We start from the raw sequence: 26,083 nt of genomic DNA, 5'->3' as shown, positions 1-26,083 counted from the left end.
TAGCGCCCTCTAGGCAAAGCTCATGTTATTTCAAATAAATGTTTCTTGCCCTATGAGTATTTAAATAAATGCATGTCTAAATTTTGATTTATGAATTTTTTTCATTTTTTAAGTCACTACAGTTTTTTAGTCAAGTCAAGTCAAGTCAATTCATTTGTATTTGTATAGCCCTAAATCACGAAGAGTCTCAAAGGGCTTCACAGATTATTACACTATATTACACAGACTATTTTTCAGCCGACGAGAAGAGTAGGTTATTCATATGCTATGGAGTAGAAGTGAGTTTTAAGTTTAGATTTAAACATTTCCACTGAGGTTGCAGATCGGATCTCAGGGGGAAGAGCATTCCACAGCACCGTTGCCTGGATGGAGAACGCTCTCGAACCAGCAGAACACTTCTTTGCTCTTGGGATCACCAGAAGACCGGCACTCTCAGATCGTAGGCTTTGGACTCTTATTGTTCAGATCTGAAAGAGGGAGCAAGTCCATGTATGATTTTGTTTAATACTAAGAAAACCTTGAAATCACATCTAAGGCTAACTGGGAGCCAATGCAGGTTAGCCAAAATCGGTGTTATGTGATCGTACTTTTTAGAGAATTAATGTTACCACTAGTATTCTTTCATTGATATATTTTTTAAAAAATGGTAGGTAAAGAAATTTGTAGTTATTTTATATAACACAAGGCCCACCAAAAAGGATCTGACATGATTGTCTGCCATCCTGCAGCAACGTGATACCAGAAAAAACAAACACCTTGTCAAGAAATGGGAATAAAGATGTTGCCGTTCGTTCACTTTAATGTACGTAGTCTGTTGTGCTCGTAGCGCCCCTTTTCCACAACACAGTACAATGATATTGAGTGGTAAAGTATTGCACAGTGTCCCTTTAGCGTTAAATAATTGTGACGATTTTGGAGGCAAAATGATTAGGCATGATGCCAGCATTGTTATTTTCAGACTCCAATGGTCAAGTAATGCACACTTTCCCTTTAAAATAAGAGTTGTACATTATACAAATACTTGGCATCGGTACTTGTCCATTCCTATTAGAAGCTAGCATGCAAGCACACACTTGCACTCACACACTGACCCAAAAATTAGCTCTTCTGAATGATGAAAGAGAATGAAAGCGGTCATTAATCTTTCTGTGTGAGCTTTGAAAGATCTGTCGGGATTCCTTCAATTGACTGGCTATCAATAGTTTCCCTTTTTGAAAAGTGGCTTCCATTATAAGTTAAGTAGTACAGAGACTCATATATAAAATCACTCTTAAACCGTGCTGTGAAAATGGTTCACTTTAAATATTATGGAATATAGTACATATTTAACCAAAAACACAGCCAAAATAAAGCTAACAAAAAAGCAAACTAAAGAAACTGTGTTAGCCTAGGTAAGCTCTTATGCTGGGCTTTTAATTCCTTGGCTGTAAAAAAAGAAACACACAAGCACATTCAGCACTTTTGTGAATGCACTTAGTAGCTTTTTTGGCAGGGGATCTTCAAAGAAGGAAGATCAATACCAGCTTGATGTATCACCATAAGCTCCTGTCACTTAGATTCACTTAGCATTGCGACACCGACCAAGACAAATCACACCACTAATTGACGTGATATCCCTCCCACTTGGTAAAAAAACTGCTGGTTGTGCTCTTCTTCAACATCTTCACCACCCGTGCAGGTGTTTCCCTTGGGCATGATCTCGGTGTCCTATGATGACTGGGATTACCCACTGGAGACGCGGGTGCGGGATGGTGTTGGCATTATCTCCTCAGCCGCTACCGCCATGCTAAGGGAGAAGGGCGAGATTCCCGAAGCGCAGACCGGATGTTACACCACGGCGTCAGACCGCAGCCCGGGCAAACTGCCGCCCAGTGCCCTCCGCAGGTGCGTTGTCAATAGCAAATTATACTTTCTCTTTAAAAGTTAAAAAGAATACTGTATTTTCCAGAATTTTCAATGTGCACCTTACAATACGGTGCGCCTGTACTGAAGAAATTGGAAAAGTAAATATTTATTACTGACCACAACTGCATAACAACTGGCAACTAGCAACTGGGATCGAATTAAGTCCGCCAGGCCACTAGGGACATAGATGACATAAAAAGGCAATAGGTCTTATCTAATTATCACACCATTTTTAGTAACAGTACCAGATACAAATTCTGGAGAAATGAGACAACAGAAAATGAGTTTGTTCCCATTGTTCCTTTAATTCTATGTACCTAATAGTCCAGTGCACCTTATAGTGGAGAAAATACGGTAATTTCTACAGACAACAGAAGATTACTCAAGTTGATTTTTAAAAGCAAAACAAAAATATAGAATTTGAATCGCTTGCTAAGCTTCACAGAAAAAAGAAAATAAAAGCAACCTTCGTACTTGTCCCCTCTACATACGATATTATTTTGATCCCGTAGGGGGGAGGAAGTACGGGAGACTGTTGATTATACGTAAGCATTACTATTAAAAAAACAAAAACAACAGAAGCTGTAGGATCATGTCTGTATGGCGGTGAACACATCTGCTAACCTGGATGAGCTCTTTCTTGGGGTGAGCTGTCTCTAGCATTCAAGTGGTAAAATCTCATAACTTTGATTTTCTCTCGTATGTCGAACAAAATTTTTGCTCGAAATACATCTGGTATCTGGAATTTCTACTAATAGAGTAACTTGTATGTAAAGGGCCACTGTTTTCTTCAATATGTTTGTAAGAGACACTCAGAGTCAACTTCTGCTTAATTGTGTCTATTAGTGGTGGGCGATATTGGGAATTTTCGTAACGATCCAATCCAAGTAAATACATGGTTGGATCAATCAATACCGATCCGGTACCGATCCTTTTTTCTTGGGGATAATATTGGATGATTAACCATCCACACCATGCTGCGTCTTATTTAGCATCTGATGAGGGTGTGTTTGTAAATTTGACCCTCTCTCCAGCCTGGCAGGCAAGATGCAGCGGCAGGCCAGGTAGGGAGAGGTGCTATAAGTTTGCCTGCCAGTTACACAAACAGGCAAAAACCTAGCAAGTGGCAGGGGGTGCTGTGTGAGAGAAACCGACTGTGTTATCTACACATAAAAGTAGATAATTGGTGGAGGGGTAAAATATTGATCACAAGACAAAACGTATCGATCAGATACAAGTGCTTGCTTTGTATCAGTGATATTGCTATTTAGATCGATCTGCCCACGTTTCGTGTTGCTGTTTTTCTGGGTAGCTTTAGTGCATGAGTCTCCAAACTACAACCTAGGTTGTTTTGTAGCCTGCCAACCATTTTAATTGCCCTGTAGCATAAACGAAATTGATACTTTCTCTCGAACAATAATGCGTTTTGTGGAATTAAGTTCATTAAATGCATTTAAAATACTGAATTTATTTGTGCATAAAGCACCTATTTCTAACTAGAATCGAACTCAAAAGATTGGGTGCACGTTATACAAGAGGTTTTATAGTGGATTTATTCAGGTCTGCGGGATCCTGACATGACCTCCCCCTTAAAGTTAAAAAAAAGAAAAAAATACAAAGGCCATGCAGCAAACAGACCTTCTCCAGCGTAAAGGGATGTCTGAAGGTCCTTGTCCATGTCCGCCGGGACAGAAACCAGAAGTGGCTGGGGCGGGGGCTGCTCCCTTGGCCAAGACAGGAACCTGAAGCGGCCGAGGGACTTTCTTTTTGCCGCCGAAACATGAACCAGAAGCGGGTGAGGGACCTTTTCTCCTCGCCTCAGAGACAGGCCCCAGAAGGAGCTGAGTGACTTTCTCCTCCCCGCCGAGTCAGATATGAGGAAGCTTCACCCTAGGGTCCATGGTTGTCGGGTTGTTCTGTTAGGATTTGCAAGATCCTGACAAGTAAACCACTGTATGTGTGCAGTGATTGATTAGTCGATAATTAACTCTGACTACAATTGCAAAACATTTAATACAAAGGGAATCGAAGCTAGGTTGTGGCGGTGATAGTGCCGAACCTTAACCGCTGGATCACCAGAGATTTAAATGACATTCAAAAAGCTATTTCATTTGATGTCATTATTGCACTTTTTCATCCACGGTACCAGAGACTAATGAGGCACAACTTCAAATGATTACCAAGTGTGTTCCATACAACAAAATTTACCGATTGTGCTGCCTAAACCGGCTGCTGCAAAACAACGAGCTGCATTGAGGTGTGGCACCTATTATCTCTCCAGAACTGCAACCATGTTTTCTTGTACTAACAATGTATGTTGCTACTTAAGCTACCTAAATAGGCTGCAGAATTAGGTAAACAAACTAAATTAAATTTAGTTTGATGTAATGAGGAAACTCTTTTAACGTTGATATCAAGAGTGTGATGGCATTTCTGTTAGTGCAGCTATCAACAAAGCAGTGTCGTTTTTACTGCAAGTTTTACTACGTTGTTACCGCTGCCGCATAAACGGGCTGCTGAAGAGAGTAAACGTGAAAGACACCGGGTGATGTTTGGTGTGGCGTGTATGTGTGTTATCATCGCATGACTGCACACATGTTTGGGATTAAGACTGCTTTGTTCTCCTTTCCTTGTTGTTTGGCTGTGCGGGTGACACATGCATACACTTTTTCATTTAAGTGTGTTTGTGTGTGTCTCTCCTGTGACGAACAAACAATGCAATTATGTTGTGTGTTTGGAACAGTGTCTCTTCCAATGGTCTACAGTTTTACCATTTGGCAGCAAATAGATAATAATTCAATCAGTACAATCACACATAATATTGTGCCTAAGAAGGTTGTTGGATACGTTCCCCTAACTCCTCACCCGTTTCCCAAAAAATGCCAATTAATTTTGACTTTGTAGCAAACCAATCTCATTTGATTGTTATTTTAAGCAGCCTTTTTCGGCAGTTAACCGCAATGCTCCCTAAACAGGCTGCAATGTCTATCCAAGTATGAAGTCATTTTACAAATGATGGAATATTATACTTAACTCACACACAGGACGTTTGGATATCACAAGTAAGAAGTACCGGTACATACATTTTATTGACAACTGCAAACATTGATGACACAACCTTGCTCTTTTTATTTTTACTTTCATCAGCAGCCCGCTTAGGCGGCACCTACGGTATATTCCCTTTGCACTGCTTAACTATTACTACTTTTGTGAACTCTTATTGTTCATCTCTTATTTTATGTGTTTATCACAGACGTGCATAATGAAAACATAAAACAAAAAATATATTAAATGGTTATATACAGTATATGCAGTGTTAAAGTTTACTCATTCAACTTCACAATTTGGGGATTTTCTAATCCAAAATCACCTCATTTTCACATTATACTATACTAATATTAACTAATATACCCAATATGGTGGCACACACGGCCGTAGTGGAATTGTGGCAAATGCATCTTGTAGCGAATCTGGGTGGTAAATAAATTATTCTAACAATGTATTGACAAATTGAATTAAAGAGCCGAGTTTATTCTTGTTTAGTTATTCTGATGGGTGGCGACACACGCTTAAGGTGAATTCTTTTTACCGTTTTTGATAGTTCATTATACTTTAATCAAGACACAAACACTCTTGGATTTATGGACTTTTCTTTTACTCATCATCTGCTGAAGAAGCTTGAATAGAACACAAATCAATAATAAGTAAATAAAACAAAGACGACTAGAAGTTAAGAACTTAAACTGGCACATTTGGATTGACAACAACATTGGCTTGATTATTACATTATTGTATTTTGATTGAGTTCCCCCTTTAACATCAGATCAATACAAATACCTAGCAACTACGAGATGTTTTGCGAAGTCCTGTTTGATAAAGAGGAAGGCCCAGTCTTTCGTCAAAAGAACCAGCGCAAAGTTTAGTGTTCGTTTTGCAGTGTTCACAACATCCAAAAACGACATTGGGGGTGTGAATATCTCCAGCTACACGTTTATGCACTTATTTTAGTATCAAGGTCTCGTTGCTTGTCTCTCACTATTGTTGATTTATGAATGTTTCGGTTATAACGATATATTCCTGCCGCCTATTCCATTAGCAGATGCTAGCAAATACATCAAAGTGTATTTCAATATCGCTGTCGCTGACAGCTTGATCCAAAATTACTACTTTAACGGTTCTTCCTCTGTCACCAACAGCTTCTTTATATTGCAAACTTATAACATTGAATTTGCATACTTGTCACAACTACTGAATGACTATTAGTAGAAAGCGTGTTTGTGTTATGGAGTCGTTTTTCTTTTTAAAGGTAGTTCAGTGCCATCATCTTTTTGAAAGTTTGAAACATTAAATGGAACCACTGAAGTGGGCAAAACTCCAAACCCGGAGCACTTTTAGTTTTCTTCAGAAAAAAAGAATGTCAGATGCCCATTTGACTTTTTGACTATTTATACTTTTGAAAAGGGAGTGCTCACACACCAACACAGTTTTATTAATAGAAAACAGCACTCAAACATAGCGAGAAGACATTGGGGAAAAGAGTGAATTATGCTTGAACAGGCGGCTGAAGAACCTTAAACTTGAAGAAACAAGGTGAAGTTTATGGTGGAAACTCTCACATTACTAATGGTTTGAACTAAGCCGGTCGTATACGTTCTTGTGCTTCATAAACAGTGTGTTGAATAATGCAAACAGAGGGAACATGGTAGTTTATTGCGACAAGTATATCGTCCTTACTCAAATCTTGGCATCAACAATGTCATCTACTATGTATAGGTAAAATCAGTATTGTGTAGTAAACGGAGCTGACTAAATAGGTAGCAAATGGAACAATGAAAGTTATGTTGTTTTATTTCTGCCTAAAGATGTAATGGGAAGAAATAATGTTTTTTACACTAATTTTCAGTTGCACTACACCATACAGCAACATCTGGTGGTCAAATATAAGCTGTCCCTTTCAGCTTTGGTTGTGATTACCATCAAGTCTATAATGCATTTGTGTCAAACTCATGGCCAGTGGGCTAAAGGTGGCTCGCCAAATCATTTTATGTGGCCCGGTAAGAGCTTAAAATGTCAGTCAGAAGAGTTCCTTGACCAATTACTTCTTTCCCATGATGTCTGTCCACTACGATCCCCACACAAAGACAGCTCCGCGCCATTACATGGCAGTGTGTACATATCAATGCTAATTAGTGGAATAAAAAATAATTGCTCCCATAAATGTCCAAGAATAGTTTGTTATTCTGATATATTTGGTTTAGTACATATCATATACGTATGCTTATATATGTTTTTTTTTTCATTGCATCTGAAATATTTGTGACTTGAATGATTAACATATTGAGCGTTATTTTACATGAAGGAGTAGTTGCATTTATTTTCATAGCATTTTATTTAATGCATTTGCATTTAGAATTTACGCCAAACCCTTGAAGGAAAGACTTAATACAGATTTGACCCTCACTGAAATGACTTTGACACTCCTGCTTGAATGCAAAAAACCTGTTTCCTATTTTTGCAAAGGTAATATGTGTCCGCTATTGCCTGGATAGGCTATAGAAAATGCTTTAAAGAGCATATATTTAAAACTTTTGTGGTACGCCTCATGTTTTCAATCATGACTTATAAGAAAAATTAGTAATTACCTATGACAGTTTAAAAGGGCCTGGAAAAAGTAAAAACAACAAAAAGAAAATTTGATGTTATTTCTGTAGAAAATATCAGAGATATTGTTATATAAGTTGGTTGTGGAAGACACAGTAAAAGAGGACACTGGGAAAATGTCATTAATGACAAGTTGTTGGGTTTGATTTGATTTTTTTCCTCAGTTTATACTCTAACTTGCAAGAGTTTTGGTCACGCAAGGATCATCTCAGTCTGTTTCCCTTTTTTTTTTTAAATCAAAATTTAAGTTATAGTAGTAGAGTTACAGTTATCAGGAGTTAACAGTGGGTTATCAGATTGATATCAGGTTGAAAACCGTAAACACAAGAATTAAAAGCACACCAACAAACAAAGAGTACACGTTCAGGATAAATAATATATATTTATTTATTTTTTTACAAATGTATGTAATTATAAATCACCACAAATGAAATTCAATGCCCGAGTAGCTTAACATCCGAAATCTTATCATCAGGTGGGTTTATCACATCTCTAGGTTTGAGATTTAACTAAACTTGAAGGCAAGTAACTCAAAAAAACGTTTAACATATGCATCATAAGTCTACTAAATGTACATAGAAGTAATTAAATTGACTATATTCAAGCATATTTTTAAGGGACGGGCAGGGCACCTGTATGATGCGGCAGGGGTAATCCAGTTGCGGTCATCTGACAGGAAGTTGGGAACGTTTTGTTTAATGATTGTTGTTCTGACTACTGCAGATCCAAATGAAGACATAGGTGTTGTGAACGTGACTGAGGATGTTGTTGTTGTTTTTTTTTTTTTTTTCTCTGTTCAGTCAGTTGGCGTGATAGTGGATTATCAAGAGTTTTAAAGTGATATAAAAAGTATCACAAAGCAATCCATCATTTGTAGCACTGCCTTAAAACGGCCGCAAACATTAGTTGCACACTATCTCATACAACAAATCGCTTTACAGCACTATTAAGTACAGTGGTACCTCTTTATACGAGCGCCTCTAAAAACGCGAATTTTGATACACAAGTTCAATTTGGCATAAAATGGAAAATCCAGGTAACTAGCAATCCCGAAGGTTACCACTCAAAACCGCTCACTGCAAGCATAAGCTTGTTCCAGTTTGTGAATGCAAACTACAACAGGCAAGAAAATGGTGCTGTAAAAATGTGTTGTGTGTACATTAATTCAAAGTTACGGAACCTTTAATTTTAAGTGTACAGTGCTTATGTAGCATCAACAGTCTTGATCTCATGCCTGTCCAACTCAACCAACTGCTCCTCGCATTAATGGTTGTAATTCCCCTTATTAAACAATGATACACCTTGCCAACACAACGCGGCAGCTATTCACTCACAGCAAGACACACTACGTAGAAAACCACGTCAATATTAGCAATCTACGGCTATATTGTTGTCTGCTATCTCTGATCAGGAGGATCCGCATTAGCGCCTAGATCTGTCTTCTTAATATTTTTCATTTTCCTGTATGAAATTGTTATACGGCTTACACAATTTCATATAATCAGAAAACATATAAGATACGGGGGAAACGTACAAGTTGACAGGTATGCTATTTCCATCACTCCTTCTTGCAATGTGTATTTAGTGATCAGAAAGCTGTGATTTTTAGCTATTTAGTGTTTAATTGAACAGACAAATTGGTTTTTGATTATTTAATATCTGGAAAATGTGCTTATTACACATGTAATTCAAGCTACAAGCACGATCCTCGAACAAATTAAGCTTGTATGAAAAGGTACCACTGTAATGTGTTATAATTAGGTCTCTCTAAACCGTCTGCTGATAAAAGGCAACATTAAAATTTTGAAATCTCTCAAAATTTGGTTTGAATTTTTTTGCTTCTGTTTTACTGTAGCTTGTCTCTGTTTCTGTTGAAGAACGTGTGCGTCTGTGTGTGTATATTTGCGTGTTTTAGTGTGCTCTCTTGCCTGTGTGCGGTTTGTGAGTAAGACTGAGTGAAGCTCCGTCTCTCAGAAATCAATGTTCAGTGTTGATGGGTCAGATATGTGCCCCCTGACTCGTCCACCTCCCACACACAAACACACACAGTGGGTGAAGACAGAATCGATTTGAAAAAGATCTCTCATTCCCGTAGTGATTACTGAGCGCTTAACTTGTTATTTCAAAGTTATCTTGCGTATAAGTACATATCTACACACACACACACTCACACACTCGAATATGCACTCATACATCCTTGTACATATATTCTTCCGAGGACATTCATTGAAATAATTCATTTCCTAGTCTCCTGGGATAGCCCCCATTTCCAAGCCCATTACTAATTTGCTAACTTCAAACCCCTACTGCAGTGTTTTCAACCAGGTTACCAGGGCCCATTAGTGTGCCATGACAGCGTGTCTCATGTGCCGCAGGAAATTGAGGAATTTTATCTTTGCAAAAAAGCATGCCATTGTTCAATTTGTTTGCTTTATTCCTGTTATTAGCCAGAAGCTTTAACAAACATCCGTGTCAGTAGATGGCAGCAGATTAGATTTTTTCTTTTTATTAGCTAACAATCTGATCACGAGGTAGTACTGTACAGGTAAATATATTTAATATCTTATTTTGTCAAACCTTCCTGTGTGGAGTTTACATGTTCTCCCCGTGCTTGCGTCAGGTTAATTGGCCAAGCCAAATTGTCCCTAGGAATGAGCGATTGAGTTGTCTGTCTCCGTGTGCCCTGCTGGCTGGCCACCAGTTCAGGGTGTCCCCTGCCCACTGCCCGAAGATAGATGAGATGGGCTCCAGCACCCCCGCGACCCTACTGAGGATAAGCAGTGCAGATAATGGATGGATGGATGGATGGAAGTTGTTTCAAGAAGCTGTTTAAGAGTGCACTGACTCTTCAAATATTCTTTTTACTGGAAAAAAATAGAATGGAAGATATTTTCTCATTGTAAGTATTATTTTTGTTTTTATTCTTGGAGAAAAACAATATAACAGGTCAAAAATACTTAATTGTTTTAAATTGGAGCCAAATTATTGACCAACATGAATAATCTGTAATAGCTCCTGAGCCACGGTGGCCACAAATTATCAGAATATTACTGCCAAATTACGCAGCATGGCAAATTAACCTTGAAAAAAACAAACATGAACACGGTGCAATTAGTTTCTAACCATTTTTGACGGACAATGCCTCAAGATTTTTTAATGAAAAAAGGGGATCATCGACTCTAAACCAACTCTAAACCAAGTCTTAACCCCAAAAAAGGCTGAAGTGTACAAGGTTCTGATAACATCTCCGCAATTGGCAAATCTTTTCCTCAATATGCTTCTTATAAACCTGTTTTTGTATTCATAAACAACATAGAGTATGCTCAGACACACACCCATACATATACAATTTTGTTTTTCCATCCTAGTTAAGACATTATTATTATTAAGCATTTTACAGACCAGATGTTAGAACAATTTTGACTCAAAGTGCCATGAAACCAAAAATGTATGACATATATATATATATATATATATATATATATATATTTTTTTTTTTTTTTTTTTTTTTCAGTGAGAACCACACCATAAATTTTAAGATAAGATTTTAAAAAGCTTCCAATAATAATATCGCCAGAGACTGTGTCCTATCTCATTAAATATCATACATAAAATGTGTCCCCCTCTGTTGGGGTTCATTTCGACCGTCATTTTTTCTGTGAGTAATGCTTTAGAAATAAGTTTTGACAGAGTTATTTCGTCAAAATGTCACGACATAGTGCAACTGAGAAAGATACAGATATATTTACCTTCAGCTATGCGACGTGATCACAGTTCTAACCATGGGAATTGAGTGGTTATAAATCGTCCTCCATTCTATTTTATAAATTTGAATTTCCGAAATATTTTATGTCTACATCTTAAAAGTCCTCATGCGCATTGTTGATCATGTGTCATTTGTTACATAACTATAGGCTACAAAACATATCCAGGAAGTGGTAGAAGGGGGACATAACGCTAGTATGTGTATTCTGATTCATCTTTTTGACTAAGAGACATGGAAAAAAATCCTAATGACATTTCTTTTTTGGCGTTCTTAAAGGTTAAAAATTGCTACAGCGCTCCTGCCGCTAGTAGTAGGCACATGATGTTGCACGTACGGCCCAAATGCGTTAAAATAGTGATTTTGATCTTTGAGCCAGGTGAACTCATGAAAACAAACCTACACGTATGCTCCCAATCCCTGGTCATTGAGTTTACCTCAACCTTAACCATCACAACTAATTACCTAAACCCAACCTTAACAACAGAAGTTCAAATCAAACCTAAATTCTAAACTAAGTCCTGACCCCAAAAAGGAGGTTTAGAAACATCAGACCCACTAACATGTGCTAATAATGACATCTGGGCATTATAATGAAAATGGGTCTAAGAGAGTAACGAGACAAAGATAGACTCATAAAAAAAATTCAAGTATAATGGTATATAAATGACTTTATTAGCAAATGCAATTCGTTTTGGACTGCAATGTTGAGTAGGCCAAACTCACCTGAAACCATCATCCTATGAATTCTGGCCCGACTACTTCTAATTCTAAAGATTCTACCACATAAATCCATACACCAAGTCACTGAAAAAAGGTGATTTTTTTTCTTTACAACTAAACTTTGTGTTTATTGGGTATAGATTTTTAGGTCTCCAAAGCCCATCCAACACGTCTCATGTTCATACTCAAACAAATCAATGTAATGATGCCCTGGTTCTTCCTGTAGACACATGATGCACGTGTGGAACGACGGCAGGGATTTGTCCTTCACACCTGATGGTTACCAAGCAAACCCTAAGTTGGTGGTCATTGTTTTGAACAGCGAGAGGACATGGGAGAAGGTATCAAACTTGTCATGGTACGTTTTCCCGGTTTGTGGATTTGACACCTACAGCTTTTTTTTCCAGATGGGTCGCTGGGAGAACGGCACGCTTTCGCTGATGTTCCCCGTGTGGCCGCGATACAACTCACATGGCGACGAGGATGCTGACGAGAACCACTTGTCCATCGTCACACTGGAGGAGAAACCTTTCGTCATTGTGGACAACGTGGACATCCTCACTGGAACCTGCATGAGGAACTCGGTCCCTTGTCGAAAACACGTCAAAGAGTAAGGAGGTTTACTGGCACCCATTGTCTTTTCTGGAAAGCTAGCATTTTGGTATTTGTGCGTTCCAATTTAAGAAAATGTCTTGAAAAAAGCCACTTTTTTAAGGCCATGTAAAACACAGTGATCCCTCGTTTATCATGGGGGTAAGGTTACAAAATTAATCCGCATAATCCGTGATGTGTAGAGATATTTATTTTTTTACATTTACTATACAAATAAATACTGTATTATATGCTGAAACCAAAGAATTACAGGATCAAGCATTTGTTTAACAAATAAAAGGAGTGTATAAAAACAGATAAGGCATGTGAGTCTGTGCCTCACTTGTCATCATAGAAATATAAAATTTCAAATATATTGAATGGTTTTACAGTGCCTTGCAAAAGTAATGCTATCCTCAAGGATGTTTTGACGTATTGACATATTGTAGGCTTCAAACTTCTGAATATAAAAAAAAATTTCATTTTCATTTCATCATTTCATTTCATTTCATTTCATTTCATTTCATTTCATTTAAAAAATCAACATATCTCTTAAGAATTAAAAACATTTGAGACACAATTGTGAAAAGAAACCAAAAGTCGTTCGTATTGTGTTATCAAATAAAAATGGAAAATATGTTGCAAAAATATTGACCTCCTCTGAGTTAATACTTTGTATAACCTCGTTTTGCTGGGATCGCAGCGACAAGTATTGGGTATTGGTCTATGAGTTTTGCACATCTTGAAACAGAAATGTTTGCCCAGTCTTCCTTACAAAACAGCTAAGGTTCCTTAAGGTTTGATTGTGATGTTTTGTGCAAAGCCTTTTTCAGATCTTTCCACCAATGCTTAATAGGATCGACGTCTGAACTTTGGCTTGGCCATTTTTACACATTTATATTGTTAGTTTTAAACCAGATTTGTCTTTATGTTTAGGGTCGTTCTCCTGTTGGAAGGTGAACCTGAGCCCCATTCTCTGGTCTATTGGAGACTCTAATAAATGTTCTGCCAGAATCGGCCTGTTTTTGGCTCCATCCATCTTCCCAGTCCCTGGATTTAAACGGAGACCTAATGAGACGCAGGAGTGCTCTGTTTATCATTGTTAGTCATCTAGGTTAACATTGGATCTTTTATAAGTCATCAGAGAACTTCTGGAGTAAATTGGCTGAGCTAAAAGAACAGGGTTCCAATATTTTTGCAACACCTACTTTTTAGTATTTTTATTTTATTGTCAATAAATTATGAAATATTTTTTAAAAGTTGGTTCCACTTGAAGATTGTGTCTGACAGGTTGTGATTCTTAAAAAACCTTTTCAGTTTTTTAGCTTTTGAAATGTGGCAATATTACTATTTATATTTATGTTAAGGTTTTTTTTTTTCCAAATTGCTTGTTTTTCACATTCACCACCGAGTATCACTTGTCTCACTATCGCCATCAGATGAGAAGAACTGCAATGACCTGTGATTCTTATTTGGAGCACTCTCTCTGGGCAAACTAATTGTTATTGACTGATCGTTATTTGCAAAAATGCGGTGACCCCTTTTCAATTTTGTTCATATAAAGGCGCACCAGATTATAAGGCTCACTTTCAAATTTCTGGCCTATTTGGGGTTTTTGGGTGCACCTTATAGTCCGGAAATTACGGTACTAGTTTCTTTTTCCGTAGGCAACCTACCCCCAACAAAGGTGAGCATTCAAGTGCGGTAAAGACCCCCCAAAAAGTGATTCATTTGCTTTGCCAATGACATTTTAATATTAAAGTGTGTAGCGCGCATTCTAATGAATTGAAAATGTTCCCTGGGGGCAGTTATCTCATATTAGCAATGTAGTTATGGTCATATGACTGGCAGCTAATTAGCGCCGTCTCGCCGCTTGATGGCAATCTGTTTCCTGCTCGATTATTTTGCCGTTAGCGCGTCGCTGAAGCGCAAGGCGAACAATGAGTGGCGCATTTATTCATTGTGATTCACGCATTTGCGTGCCGCTCGTTTCCCCAATATTGCATTTGTTAATCATTCTTTTTCCTCTCTGGACATATTGTAATCCTATCATCACTCATATTCATATTTCAGCTGTTTTTGCTTGTAGCTTGTGTGCAATCGAGCGCACACAAAAAAGGCAACGTCTCTGCTTGGTCCGCATTCACTTTTTTTCCACTCCATTATCAGTGCAACAGTGTGACAAGAGATTACTCGGGTTCTTTTTAAGTGGCACCACTTTAACTTGCAAATTGGGTCAAGGATGCTAACGAGACGTTCGGCTATTTCTAACACCAGCTTGTGAATAAATCAAGAGCTGTATCTTGCAGGAGACGTCTCTCTCGGGGCACTTCCCAAACTTTTTCTTATGTCCCATTTGGAGTGCTGACACTTCTCAGCCTTCAACCTTGGAGAATTCTCTCAGTGTTTTCCGTAAAAGCATCCTCTTACCTGCCTGCCTTCACGTCACTTGTCCTCCTTTCCGACCCGTATCCGTTTCGCTGGTTTTATCCTCCGGAATCCCAAAACCGCAGCTCCGTGTCCTATCCGGTTCAGCATGGAAGCGCGTATCCGGTCTTAACACGCGTACCCATCTTTATCCTGTCCAGTTAAGCCGCTGATCTCCTGATTAGGAAAACAGTGTGGTGGAAAAAGTTGACAGAGCAAAGCCAGACTTCAGCACTAATATTTTGCTGCCATGCAGGGCAGTTAGTGTAAAGTGTTCAGGGTTACATACACATAATGACAAAAACATACAGTAAGTGCTCCACAATTTAGCATCATCAATTTATGTAGCAAAATAATATATATTCTTTTGGCAGATAATTTGAAACACCGAGGCACACTTTCAAAAATTTGGCCCAATCAAGATTTTTTTCGTGCTCCATAATTGTAGTTCGTAAAATGCGGTATATGAAACTAGCTTCTGTTGCTGAATATAAGTAACGTTTTTTCATGGCAATTCATTACATCCTTTGCTTCCATCATTGATCAACAAGCAATGTCAAAAGCTATAAACTTTGAATAATTGGCCATTTGGAATTACCCATCTGTCAGCGGTTCAATTACATTTGCGGTGTGTTTAAGTATATCTGGTGATTAAAATGCAACTCAACCCCTACCAGATTCTTGCACTACCCATCTCATCTCATCAGCTGTACCGCTTATCCTCATTAGGGTCGCGGGGGGGCTGGAGCCCATCCCAGCCATCTCTGGGCAGTGGGCAGGGGACACCCTGAACTGGTTGCCAGCCAATCGCAGGGGACACGGGGACAGACAACTCACTCGCTCATTCACACCTAGGGACAATTTGGACCAGCCAATTCACCTGACATGCATGTTTTTGGAATGTGGGAGGAAACCGGAGTGCCCGGAGGAAACCCACGCAAGCACCGGGAGAACATACAAACTCCACACAGGAAGTCTGTAGCTGGGTCAAACAGAGTTCCCGAATGTTTGATCTTACATTACACAGTCCAGCGTTTTTCCGAATTGCTCAGTCCAGCGTTTTTCCGAATTGCTCAGTCCACAATTAGTAGATTTGGGAGTCCACAATTGAAAGGATTTGGGAGTACAGTCAATAAACAAACACAATAAATATAGAGAGAGAAAGAGAGGATTAAGTTCTAAGTTGTATTATTTAACAAGATATTTTTATTTACAGCAAAATAATAAATACTGTATAAGTGATTTAAGGTTTAAATTTAATATTCTTGTCTGTTTTTACAGTATTCATATTTATGTTCCAAAAACATTCAGTTTAAGTGTGTTCAATAAATGTTTATCCTGGTTGGCCCGCGACCTTAAGTGTATTTTGAATTTTTGTTCCCTTGTGCAATTGAGTTTGACATCCCTGCTTTACAGGGTGTCATTCCAGCTCCACAGTGCTTTTCATGCATAGCATAATCCCGGATGCTGTTTACGTCACTCTTTACGTTGTTGCCGTGCAGGCAGAACGTCCCAAAAGGTGACAAACTCACTCACACGGGAGAAAACTGTCGAATCAAATGCATCAAAAACGCTTTTAACATCTACCACACAGTGTCTTTGTGGGTCTCAGGTGTCCTAATGTACACACACACTCACACACACACACACACACACACACACACACACACACTTTGTATATACATTATCCCTGCCCAGTTGAGTTTTATACTTCCTTATGCTATTATGTACACACACACATACTCCCCCGGGTACGTGCACATCTGTCCCCACAACAAGCACAACTAAACACCGGTGCCGGAATGTCTGTTTGTGTGTGTGCACAGTAATAGCACATCCGGGGGCTCGTACATCAAGCAGTGCTGCAAAGGTTTCTGCATCGACATCCTCAAGAAGATCGCCCGCAATGTAAAGTTCACCTACGACCTTTACCTGGTCACCAACGGCAAGCACGGGAAGAAGATCAACAACGTGTGGAACGGCATGGTAGGAGAGGTACGGGCTGACACATTCATACAAACAGAGCGCAGCGTATCTCTTTGGTGAATATTACCATATTGGTAGGAAGGCAGTTAGCTTGGTGTTATGTCAAAAGGGTGTTGTGCTTAAGTACTATAGGTAAGTGGGTAAGTTCAGAGGAAAATTGTAGGCTCCAGTGCAAAGACAATTGGGATTTAAAATGATTTTGGTCAGTTGGAAAATATGCAATTGCCTAGACAGGCAGAAAAATGGGTTGATAGTTTGATGGAGGTTGGTAAGAAGGCTGGCGGGTAGGTGAATTGCAAGGTAAGTTGTGAAAGAAATCATATTTTGGCGGAAGTGGTAGGTGGAATTTTAAAACGGGTAGCATAGTTGGTAGGTAGGTAGGTCGGTAGGTAGGTAAGATAGAACTATCTCGAGAAGATTGGCGTATAGGTCAATTTTGAAAATAGAGCAAGTCAAGAAGAGGTTTGATAAAACATAAAATTTGCTGGGTGCTCTAGAGAATGTTAAAACCCCAATTGATTTAGTTCAGACAGTTGCTTTCATGGGTGCTGTAGGTTAACATTTTAGCTAGCTAGATAGCTATGCTGAACGTAATAAAATGTTTGGTCAGTAAGGTTGAACAATAGCAGAGTTGAGGGGTTGATTGGTAAATGTTCAAATAAAATACTGTATGCCTCCTGTGTATGGATTTTCATAAAAGAAACATCCAAATGGGGACTTATGCCAGGTTAATAAAAAGGGTACAAACATATTTGAGTGCGATATGCAGTGTAATTAATGCCTTGTTGCTTGTTTTTCAGCCGCCTAGCACAAACCTCTTGTACCCAGCCAATAAACATTTCATATTTCATCATCTCAAATCGATCCAAATTCACGATATACGGCCTCCTCCTGGCCCAGATCTTTGAACAGCGTCCCAGTCATAATAAGTCATACGCTACTTCAGTTTCAAACATTTGCTCATGAATGTGTATGAAGTCATTGAGAATGCAATAAAACAACACATGCCTTCAGGACATGGCGGGGTCTCAACGTCATGTGTCACGATACGTTCATTCGGCAGCAAATATGACAACTGTGATTTCTTCTTCTTGGTCTGAGAATGCCCCCAAACGCTAGCTGACATTCATGCTGATGTTTCACTTCGCTCTACCAGGCAATGAGCGAGAAAGAGACAGAGAGACAGAGAGAGAGACAGAGAGAGAAACAGAGAGAGAGAGAGAGTCAGAGAGTAATTGACTGCATCAATTTCCTTCCTTTAGCAGGTGTTAGCAATTTATGCTAACATCCCTGCAGGCAAGATAGCTACAGTGACTCAAGCACCAAATTGACACGAGTTTTGACATAGCATCACAGTAGAGACTCTTAGTTGCAAACTAAGTTTCAGCCATATCGTATATTTTAAGACAAATTTTAGCAAAACCACCAAACCTGCTCTCCACACAAAATCTATTTTTTTCAGCACAATTTATTTCACTGTGTGATGTTACATGATAAAATTTATGAGATAAGAATAATTCCAGAACCTTTGTCCAATATCAACAAATACAGTATACCACTTTAATGCAGTATACAATCCCCTCCCCCATTTATTTAGGATCCTCGATGCATTTTTTGACCTTCATTTTTTCACAAAAAATCTTTTCAAAACAAGGTGCAGGCAGAGCTATTTTGTCACAAAACACTGGAATCAAGGACTTACCTTCAGTGCAGATGTGCTGGGCAGAAAGAAGTGTGATGTGTGCAAAGCTCCGCCTACCCAATCAAATTACTCTGTGTGCGTTTTCTGTTGGTTGTTATCATTAATTGTCTCAACAGAAATCCCAAATTATTTAATGAGCTTCCATATGAAAGATTTCTTAGCGCCGTACAGGCAAAACAGGGACTGTTGGTGTGACACCATAACTGTAAACTGTAGAGGCAAATATTCTTTTTATATATTGGACCAAACCATTATCTCATCTGTGTAATGTCAGTTATGCCTGCACTAGAGTTAACCGTGCACTTTTTAACAATTGGAATGCAATTGATGAGATTTGCTTAAGCATACTTTTATCTTTTAGCCATATGCACCCATGAAAAAAAGCATATAAGGTTCTCGAACTATAGGTTCCCGACCCCTACCCTATGTAAAAGTTGAGCTATATACCATGCTTCCACCAGGTGGTGTACAAGAAAGCCGCAATGGCCGTAGGTTCCCTGACCATCAACGAGGAGAGGTCGGAGGTCATCGACTTCTCTGTGCCCTTCGTGGAGACGGGCATCAGCGTGATGGTGTCTCGCAGCAACGGCACAGTGTCACCTTCGGCCTTCCTTGGTAATAACATTCACTTTTTATCTTCCCGCTAAAGGACCTGCCATCTTAGAGGTTACAAAACGCCGTGCAATGAGCGACAAGACTTTGTGCCATAAATTCCGGATACACGACGCTACTTTTTTGCTACATTTAAAACACTGCGGCTTTAAATATGGTGCAGCTTATTCTTTTTGTGGTTGTAACGAGGAAAACGGTGAGCTTCTCTGTTCCACGAGGCATGCGCAAAATACAAACACTACGCTGATGCCTGGAAACATTTATGACGGCCTTTATAAAATAAATGAGTTTATATGTTTTTGCCAACATTATTTATATAACACATAACAGGGGCAAAATTTTGAATATTGAATATTTACAACATACCTCCCATATTTGAATGTTTTCACCCAGAAATCAAGTCCATAATCTATACATCTGAATTGAACGGCAATGGGAGTTATCAATCAAAAATCCTACACTCCTCTGTCCGTATCATCGGCATCAATGTTAGGTTGCTAAAGTTTCCTTTAATAATTGAGGAACGACAACAAGCCATTGCAATTTGGTTTATTACCGAGGCAACCACCAATTACACCAACACAAAAAGAAATGTTTGTGTTGTAATCTGGCGCTATTCTTCTCAGTATGATTGCTATGGCACTGCTAGCAGCTCATGTCAGCATTCAAATTAGTGACAACCATTTAGTTTCATAGCGATTGCGAATAAAGTATTTACTAAGCGCCAAAAGAAAAGGTGAATGAGGGCTGATTGGGGTAAAATGTGTTCCCTGCATTTGACAGCACCTCACTTGTGTTGTTCATGAGCGAAATAGCTTTATGAGTCGGCTCTTGTAAGTGAACGAAGAAAATCATCTGGCTCCCACCATTCAATGCCCAGTTCCCTCTGAGACGCTTTTTTTCTTTTATGATTGGTGAATATGCCTTTATTTGGATTCTGTGTTGCTGACTTTATAATTGTTGAGCATAAAAAAAGTTTAAATAGTTTTGAATTTAATAGTTATTATATTTCCTGTGTTTTCATGAAATTATAAAGTTTTGTATTTTTTTATCCTTTTATAGCTCTTCTATCTTTTGTTATTGCACTATATCTTTTGTTTCTTTTTTCCCATTTTTGTCTTTTTTTCTTTAGTTTTGCCCTTTCTTAAGTCTATCCACGCTTAATGTTACATAAATATTGGTAATGTTGGGATGAAAGCAACAAAAACAACATAAAGAGCCATTTGGGGCCCAAAAAAGCTGTCTCTTTTTAGTGACCTGAGCCAAAAAAACGGTTCTCTAAAACTACTAGGAATTCCCATCTCTTCAAGTAAACTCCGGTCTAAGATGTCACTGCGGTGTTTTGTATTTGCTCAAAAAAATATATTTGACATACAACTAAAATGGTTACTTTCCCTGGTAACTAGTTACTCTTACCATAGAGTAATTCAGTTACTAATTCAGGTACTTTTTGGAAGAAGTAATTAGTAGCCATAACTAATGACTTTTTTAAAGTAATGTGCCCAACACTGGTGTCAGGGTACCAGTTACGCTTCAGTCTCTCTGGCGTTCACTCTAGCACACAATCTTGTTGGGTCGGGTTAGTCAGTACACGCATGTACACACACTTTGTGTGGGTTCATCTTCAATGTGTGTTTGATCCCCCTCCCCTCCTCTTCCTCCGCCGGAGTAATAGGAAATATGCAAATTTCTCCAAACCACTGTGACTAAGTCTTCCTCCTCCTCCTCTTCTTCTTCACCCCTGCTCTCCTTTTTTCCTCCGTGGTCTTCTCGCCTCAGAGCCCTTCAGCGCGTCTGTTTGGGTGATGATGTTTGTGATGCTGCTCATCGTCACGGCCATCGCTGTCTTCCTTTTCGAGTTTGTCTCTCCGCTGGGCTTCAACCGCAACTTGGCCCAAGGCAAAGGTACACTCACGCTTGTGCACACAAACAAACAAAAGAGAAGAAATCCTTCCTCCCTCGCCCCCCAGCAGGCAAAGCGGGGGTGCTATTATTACTTTTTGGCAAGTGTGTGTGTTGCTAATTCGCTCATGCAATTAGACTTTTCTATTTTTAGCATCATTTTCTTCAGAATGACGCTTGAAAAATGTTGCGCCTCATCCTCTAAAACAGGGGTGTCAGACATGCCGCCCACAGGCCGCATCAGGTCTGCCAAGGGTTTAACTCCAGCCCGCGAGCCAACACCAAGAGAAGCACAAGATAGGAAAAAGATGCGCTTTGAAATATGTCCACTTGAGGTCGACATAGACAGGCGCAACTCACAAAGACAATGGAGCTGCGGTTCCTTCTTGCTTAGCGCTGGCTTAGCGTTAGTTTAATGTTAGCTTATTGTTTTAAAATGGTGAAAATGGTACTACTAATAAAAAAAAAAAGTTGATTTATTGCCAGTTTTGTCCCCAGTGTATACTTTTGTGTGTCTTCCCCCATAAGAGATTATATTATTCATGGAGTATGTTGCACTCAAGGCCAACATTAAAATAGCAGGCTACATTTTTCTGTATTTGCATTTTTCATCATGTCGTTTTTATTTAGATATTTCGAGGGACACATATATGATTTATAGGGTCGGAGAGTATCCAGGACCAAACCACACCATGTTCTTCCTGTTATTTTGCAAAGAAAGAAAAAAAAAGAAAATAATAGAAGTAAATGAGGAAGAAAAAATATGAATATAAATAAAAAAAAATTGGGAAAAGTAAGAGAAAGAGAAAGATAAAATAAAACAATAAAAGAAAAGATGGAAGTATAAGGAAAAAAATGAAAGATATAAAGACAAAAAAGTAAAAATAGTAAAAATGAAATGAAGAAAAATGGGAAAAAAGAGAAAATAATTAACATAGAAAGGAAAGAAAAAAATAGAAACTGGTTTTGGGGATACAGCATAACAGCAGTGTGGCCGACAAAGAATAATAATATTCGCTGTCCTTTTAAGTAACTGGTGCTTGCAATGCCGAAACCAGTACCAAAATTACACAGTGTCCCTTTAAGGAAAAAAATACATCTTTAAGACTATCATAATTAGGGATTTTAGGTACCAATGTTATGAGTACTTAAAATCATTATTCATATTTACCCGATATTTGGAGAAAGGTCAGTCAGAAAACAATGTCTCAAACATCCCCTTTTTAACTTTAATATTAATTTAAATTCATATGTAATTCATACACTTCTATTATAATTGTACAACATTTGGTGATTGTAAATTTGATTGTGTGTGTGGACCCCCAGACCCTCACGGTCCATCGTTCACCATCGGCAAAGCCATCTGGCTGCTGTGGGGCCTGGTGTTCAATAATTCCGTGCCGGTGCAGAACCCCAAAGGCACCACCAGCAAGTTCATCGTGTCCGTGTGGGCCTTCTTCGCTGTCATCTTCCTGGCCTCGTACACTGCCAACCTAGCCGCCTTCATGATCCAGGAGGAGTTCGTGGACCAGGTCACAGGACTTTCTGACAAGAAGGTAGGAGTAGGACCACGGCCAATAATAATTGTCCAAAAATAATCAGCCTTTTTTTTCTCTCGAAACATCATAAAAGAAAAATACAGCTGCATTCCATATGGGACTGGAAAATAATGCACTTATTTTTTAACAAGGTAATTGACGCATATTTAGACTTTAGTGTAATGGACGCACAAGAACTATTTATATTTTTATTTGTTTTCGCACCAAGTATAAAACTTCCAATTGTTTATTTAACGTAAAGTGTTTTTTTACACAAACAATAGCAATGTGGGATTGTCATTTGTGCTAAAGAGCTGAGACGACAGGGTTCACCTGCAGAAGTTGTAATCGATGCCAACCCTGTTGCTACAAGGGTCCCACTGGGGACCAGTTCACCGGCTGTGGCTTTTATCAGACCAACACTGTCTGCACGCACATACAGTAGTTACAGTGCAAGTCAGCAATTTCCCACGCTGCACTGCCCCCGCAAAGACACAGATGTCTCTTCTTCACCTGTTTTTTTTTTCTTTTTCTTCCTGTTTCAGTTCCAGAGTCCCTACTCGTATTCGCCTCCGTTCCGCTTTGGCACGGTCCCCAATGGCAGCACGGAGCGCAACATCCGTAAGAACTACCCGGACATGCACCAGTACATGACCAAGTACCACCAGACTGGAGTGCAGGACGCCCTGGTCAGCCTCAAGACCGGGTAAGTGCCGCATCAAGGTGTCACCGGATAACGGACGGACCCATGTGCAGGAAACAAGGAGACGTAAAAAGGGGGTGTTTATTCAACAACAACAACAAATTTTACCAGAGAGAAGGGAGTGTGTAACCGTTACATTTGAGGACGGAAAAGTTGAGAGGAGGTCTTAGAGTGGCGAAAATCTTGAAAAGGAGATTTGGAAGTACCTTGAAGAAGATGGTTGCAGACGAAGATCTAGGCAAGGAGAAGACTACCGAGGAGGGAAGGCTTGTGAGAGAAACTTGGGAAGAAGGTCTAAGGGTAGGAAAAGTCTTGAATAGAAGATTTGGGAGTACCTAGTGAGAAAAACATTGGGATAAGGAGGAAACTGAAGAGGAAAGTCTTGCGAAGAGAAGCTTGTCGTGTCAGCAAGTAAATGTCATAAGCAGTGTTCAAAAACAAATCAGCAAAGTAGAATGGGAGTCCATGGGTATTTGCAGTAGGGATGAGTTAATTGCCTGAGTGGGATGACCTGGACCGGAGAGTGAGAAGGAGACTGGAAAATGGGGAAATGCTGCTATTTCATGGTTAAAGAGAGGGAACGCAGGCACAGAACTGCAAAAGAAAAGATAAAGCATTCTCGTTTTTTCAAACTCTCTGAGGAAATGTGGAACCAAATTGTTGGTCTAGCACAGGGGTAGGCAAACTACGGCCCACAGGAAACGTGTACCTCATCAGGCTATTTATCCCGGCCCAACAAATGAAAATAGTACAAAAATACATATCATGGTTCGTGGCTACCTTAAACGTTGTTGGGGAACCATTAACTGTGATGTGTCTTGGGTGGCGCCCATCTCTCTTCAAGCCACTTTTTGGGTTGAGATTTGTCCCCCCTACATGAAACAGAAAGTACTGGTTTATGTGGTTACAAGTAACAGGGGAAGCCTCCTGATATGCTTTCCATACAGCACCATCATCTGGTCACCATTGTTGATCTTTTAAAAAGTACTACTATTAGAAATAAATCTTGAATTGGTGCCAGTCCTTTCCCAAGCATCCCTTCATGTTTCTTATGCCCTATAAGAAAATATATTTTTCATTAAGCATTAATGTAGATGCAATTAATCAATGTATTTAAAGAGACACTGTGTGATATTTGCCCACTAGATGTTGCTGTATTGTGTAGCGCAACCAAATCCGTCAGGCACATGTTGGTCCCCCTAAGTGAGCATCGTATAATCGAAATTTCTCCTACAAGTATTTTAAAACGTTTTTGTAAACATTTAAAAGTTTTTTTATCTTTTGTTTTTATAATGTTTTAAGTCAGAATGCTGAGTTGATAAAGATGAAGTCTGGTATCACAATGCTGAATCTACTACCAGGATTCACCTCTGTGGGTTTCCTGTCTGCTTAAACCAGCTAAAATTAAAGTTGCACGGGAATGGCCGATGTATTATGAAAAGATTAACTGAAGAGCTTAAAAACACGCACACATGCATGTTAAAAAAATGAAAGAAATAAAAAAGAGCAATGCTCCTCTAGAAAATAAATGAAAAAAAAAAGTTTACATGATAATTTTGTTTTGCTTATCATTCAAATCATTTTTCTCTTAATGAATGAAGTTGTTCACCAGTAGGAGGCGCTAAACAATACACAATGTCCCTGAAACAAATGTCACCCAAAAAAAGTTAGCGCCATTGCAGTTTGAGCTTTTCAATGCATTTGATCAAATTTATTGCTTAAAACAGGTATATAATAGGTTATTTAGCTCTTATTATGGATTGCACGGCAGATGGGTGGGTAGCGCGTCAGCCCCACTGTTCACAAGTCCATAATAGCCTCTATGGGTGGAGTTTGCATGTTCTCCCTGTGTCTGGGTGTGTTTCCTCCAGGCACTTCCCACATACCAAAAACATGCATGGCAGGTTGATTGGTTAGTCCAAATTGTTCCTACACGTGAATGAGTGTGTATATGGTTGTCTTTGTGTGCCCTGCTACTGGCTAGCAAGCAGTTTAGTGGTCCCCCATGCCCACTGCCCAATGATAGCTGACATGGGCTCAAGTACACCTGTGACCCTACTGAGGATAAGCGGTGCATAGAAATTGATGGACAGATTGAGAGCTATAATTACAATAGTTTCAAAACTAATTTGATGGAATCAAACTTTTTATAACCAAATACAAAATTAAATATATCTGTCAAGACCAGAACAGTGGTCGGGGGTCAAAAACGGATCGTTAGCCGGGACGGGAGATCAGAACGTGGTCGGGGGTCAAAAACGGGTCGTAGCCGGAGACAAACAGGGATTTAGGAGCAGACGAGTGGGATATGGGTGACAAAACGGGACCAACGGGAGTCAGAGTCAAAATGCTTGCCTTGCGTAAACAGAGGTTCGCTTTCGCTGACTGACTGACAAAGTAGAGGTAAGATCGGGCCCAAAAAAAGCACCCGAGCCCGACGCAGGCCCGAGGGGTATTAAACCCGACCCGGACCGAGCCCGACTAATTAACTGGATTTGCTGGCCCGGCCCGAGGGGGCCCGAAATTACATATTTTATTTATAAGGAGGGGTGATTTATGATAACAAATTA

At 39.3% G+C, this 26,083-nt stretch overlaps 1 protein-coding gene and 1 long non-coding RNA gene across 6 annotated transcripts in view; one reads left to right on the top strand and one right to left on the bottom strand.

The window, feature by feature from the left end:
- grin2ab (glutamate receptor, ionotropic, N-methyl D-aspartate 2A, b) overlaps nucleotides 1–26,083 on the top strand; it is a 200,914-nt gene that overhangs the window by 158,616 nt on the left and 16,215 nt on the right. The window contains exons 8-15 of one of the 2 annotated variants that reach the window (XM_088342228.1): nucleotides 1,679–1,884; nucleotides 12,279–12,393; nucleotides 12,460–12,662; nucleotides 16,897–17,065; nucleotides 19,220–19,373; nucleotides 21,150–21,275; nucleotides 22,599–22,828; nucleotides 23,356–23,516. In XM_088342228.1, the coding sequence (XP_088198354.1) occupies nucleotides 1,679–1,884; nucleotides 12,279–12,393; nucleotides 12,460–12,662; nucleotides 16,897–17,065; nucleotides 19,220–19,373; nucleotides 21,150–21,275; nucleotides 22,599–22,828; nucleotides 23,356–23,516 (1,364 nt within the window). Of the gene's footprint in view, nucleotides 1–1,678; nucleotides 1,885–12,278; nucleotides 12,663–16,896; nucleotides 17,066–19,219; nucleotides 19,374–21,149; nucleotides 21,276–22,598; nucleotides 22,829–23,355; nucleotides 23,517–26,083 lie in introns of both variants that reach the window. The other variant, XM_088342227.1, reaches the window with a different exon arrangement.
- The window catches only part of LOC148361523 (uncharacterized), a 61,817-nt gene continuing 47,716 nt past the window's right edge, over nucleotides 11,983–26,083 (bottom strand). For 2 of the 4 annotated variants that reach the window (XR_015851132.1, XR_015851135.1), the window contains 4 exons: nucleotides 24,294–24,385; nucleotides 23,324–24,107; nucleotides 15,074–15,247; nucleotides 11,983–12,640 (listed from right to left, as the gene is read on the bottom strand). This is a non-coding gene — a long non-coding RNA (uncharacterized LOC148361523). Of the gene's footprint in view, nucleotides 12,641–15,073; nucleotides 15,248–18,064; nucleotides 18,206–23,323; nucleotides 24,108–24,293; nucleotides 24,386–26,083 lie in introns of all 4 variants that reach the window. The other 2 variants (XR_015851133.1, XR_015851134.1) reach the window with 2 other exon arrangements.

This window comes from Urocampus carinirostris, chromosome 8 (genome assembly GCF_059441175.1).
Source record: "Urocampus carinirostris isolate Australia breed hairy pipefish chromosome 8, RoL_Ucar_1.0, whole genome shotgun sequence".
NCBI classification, from domain to species: domain Eukaryota; kingdom Metazoa; phylum Chordata; class Actinopteri; order Syngnathiformes; family Syngnathidae; genus Urocampus; species Urocampus carinirostris.
This window is presented reverse-complemented; position numbering and strand designations above follow the sequence as displayed.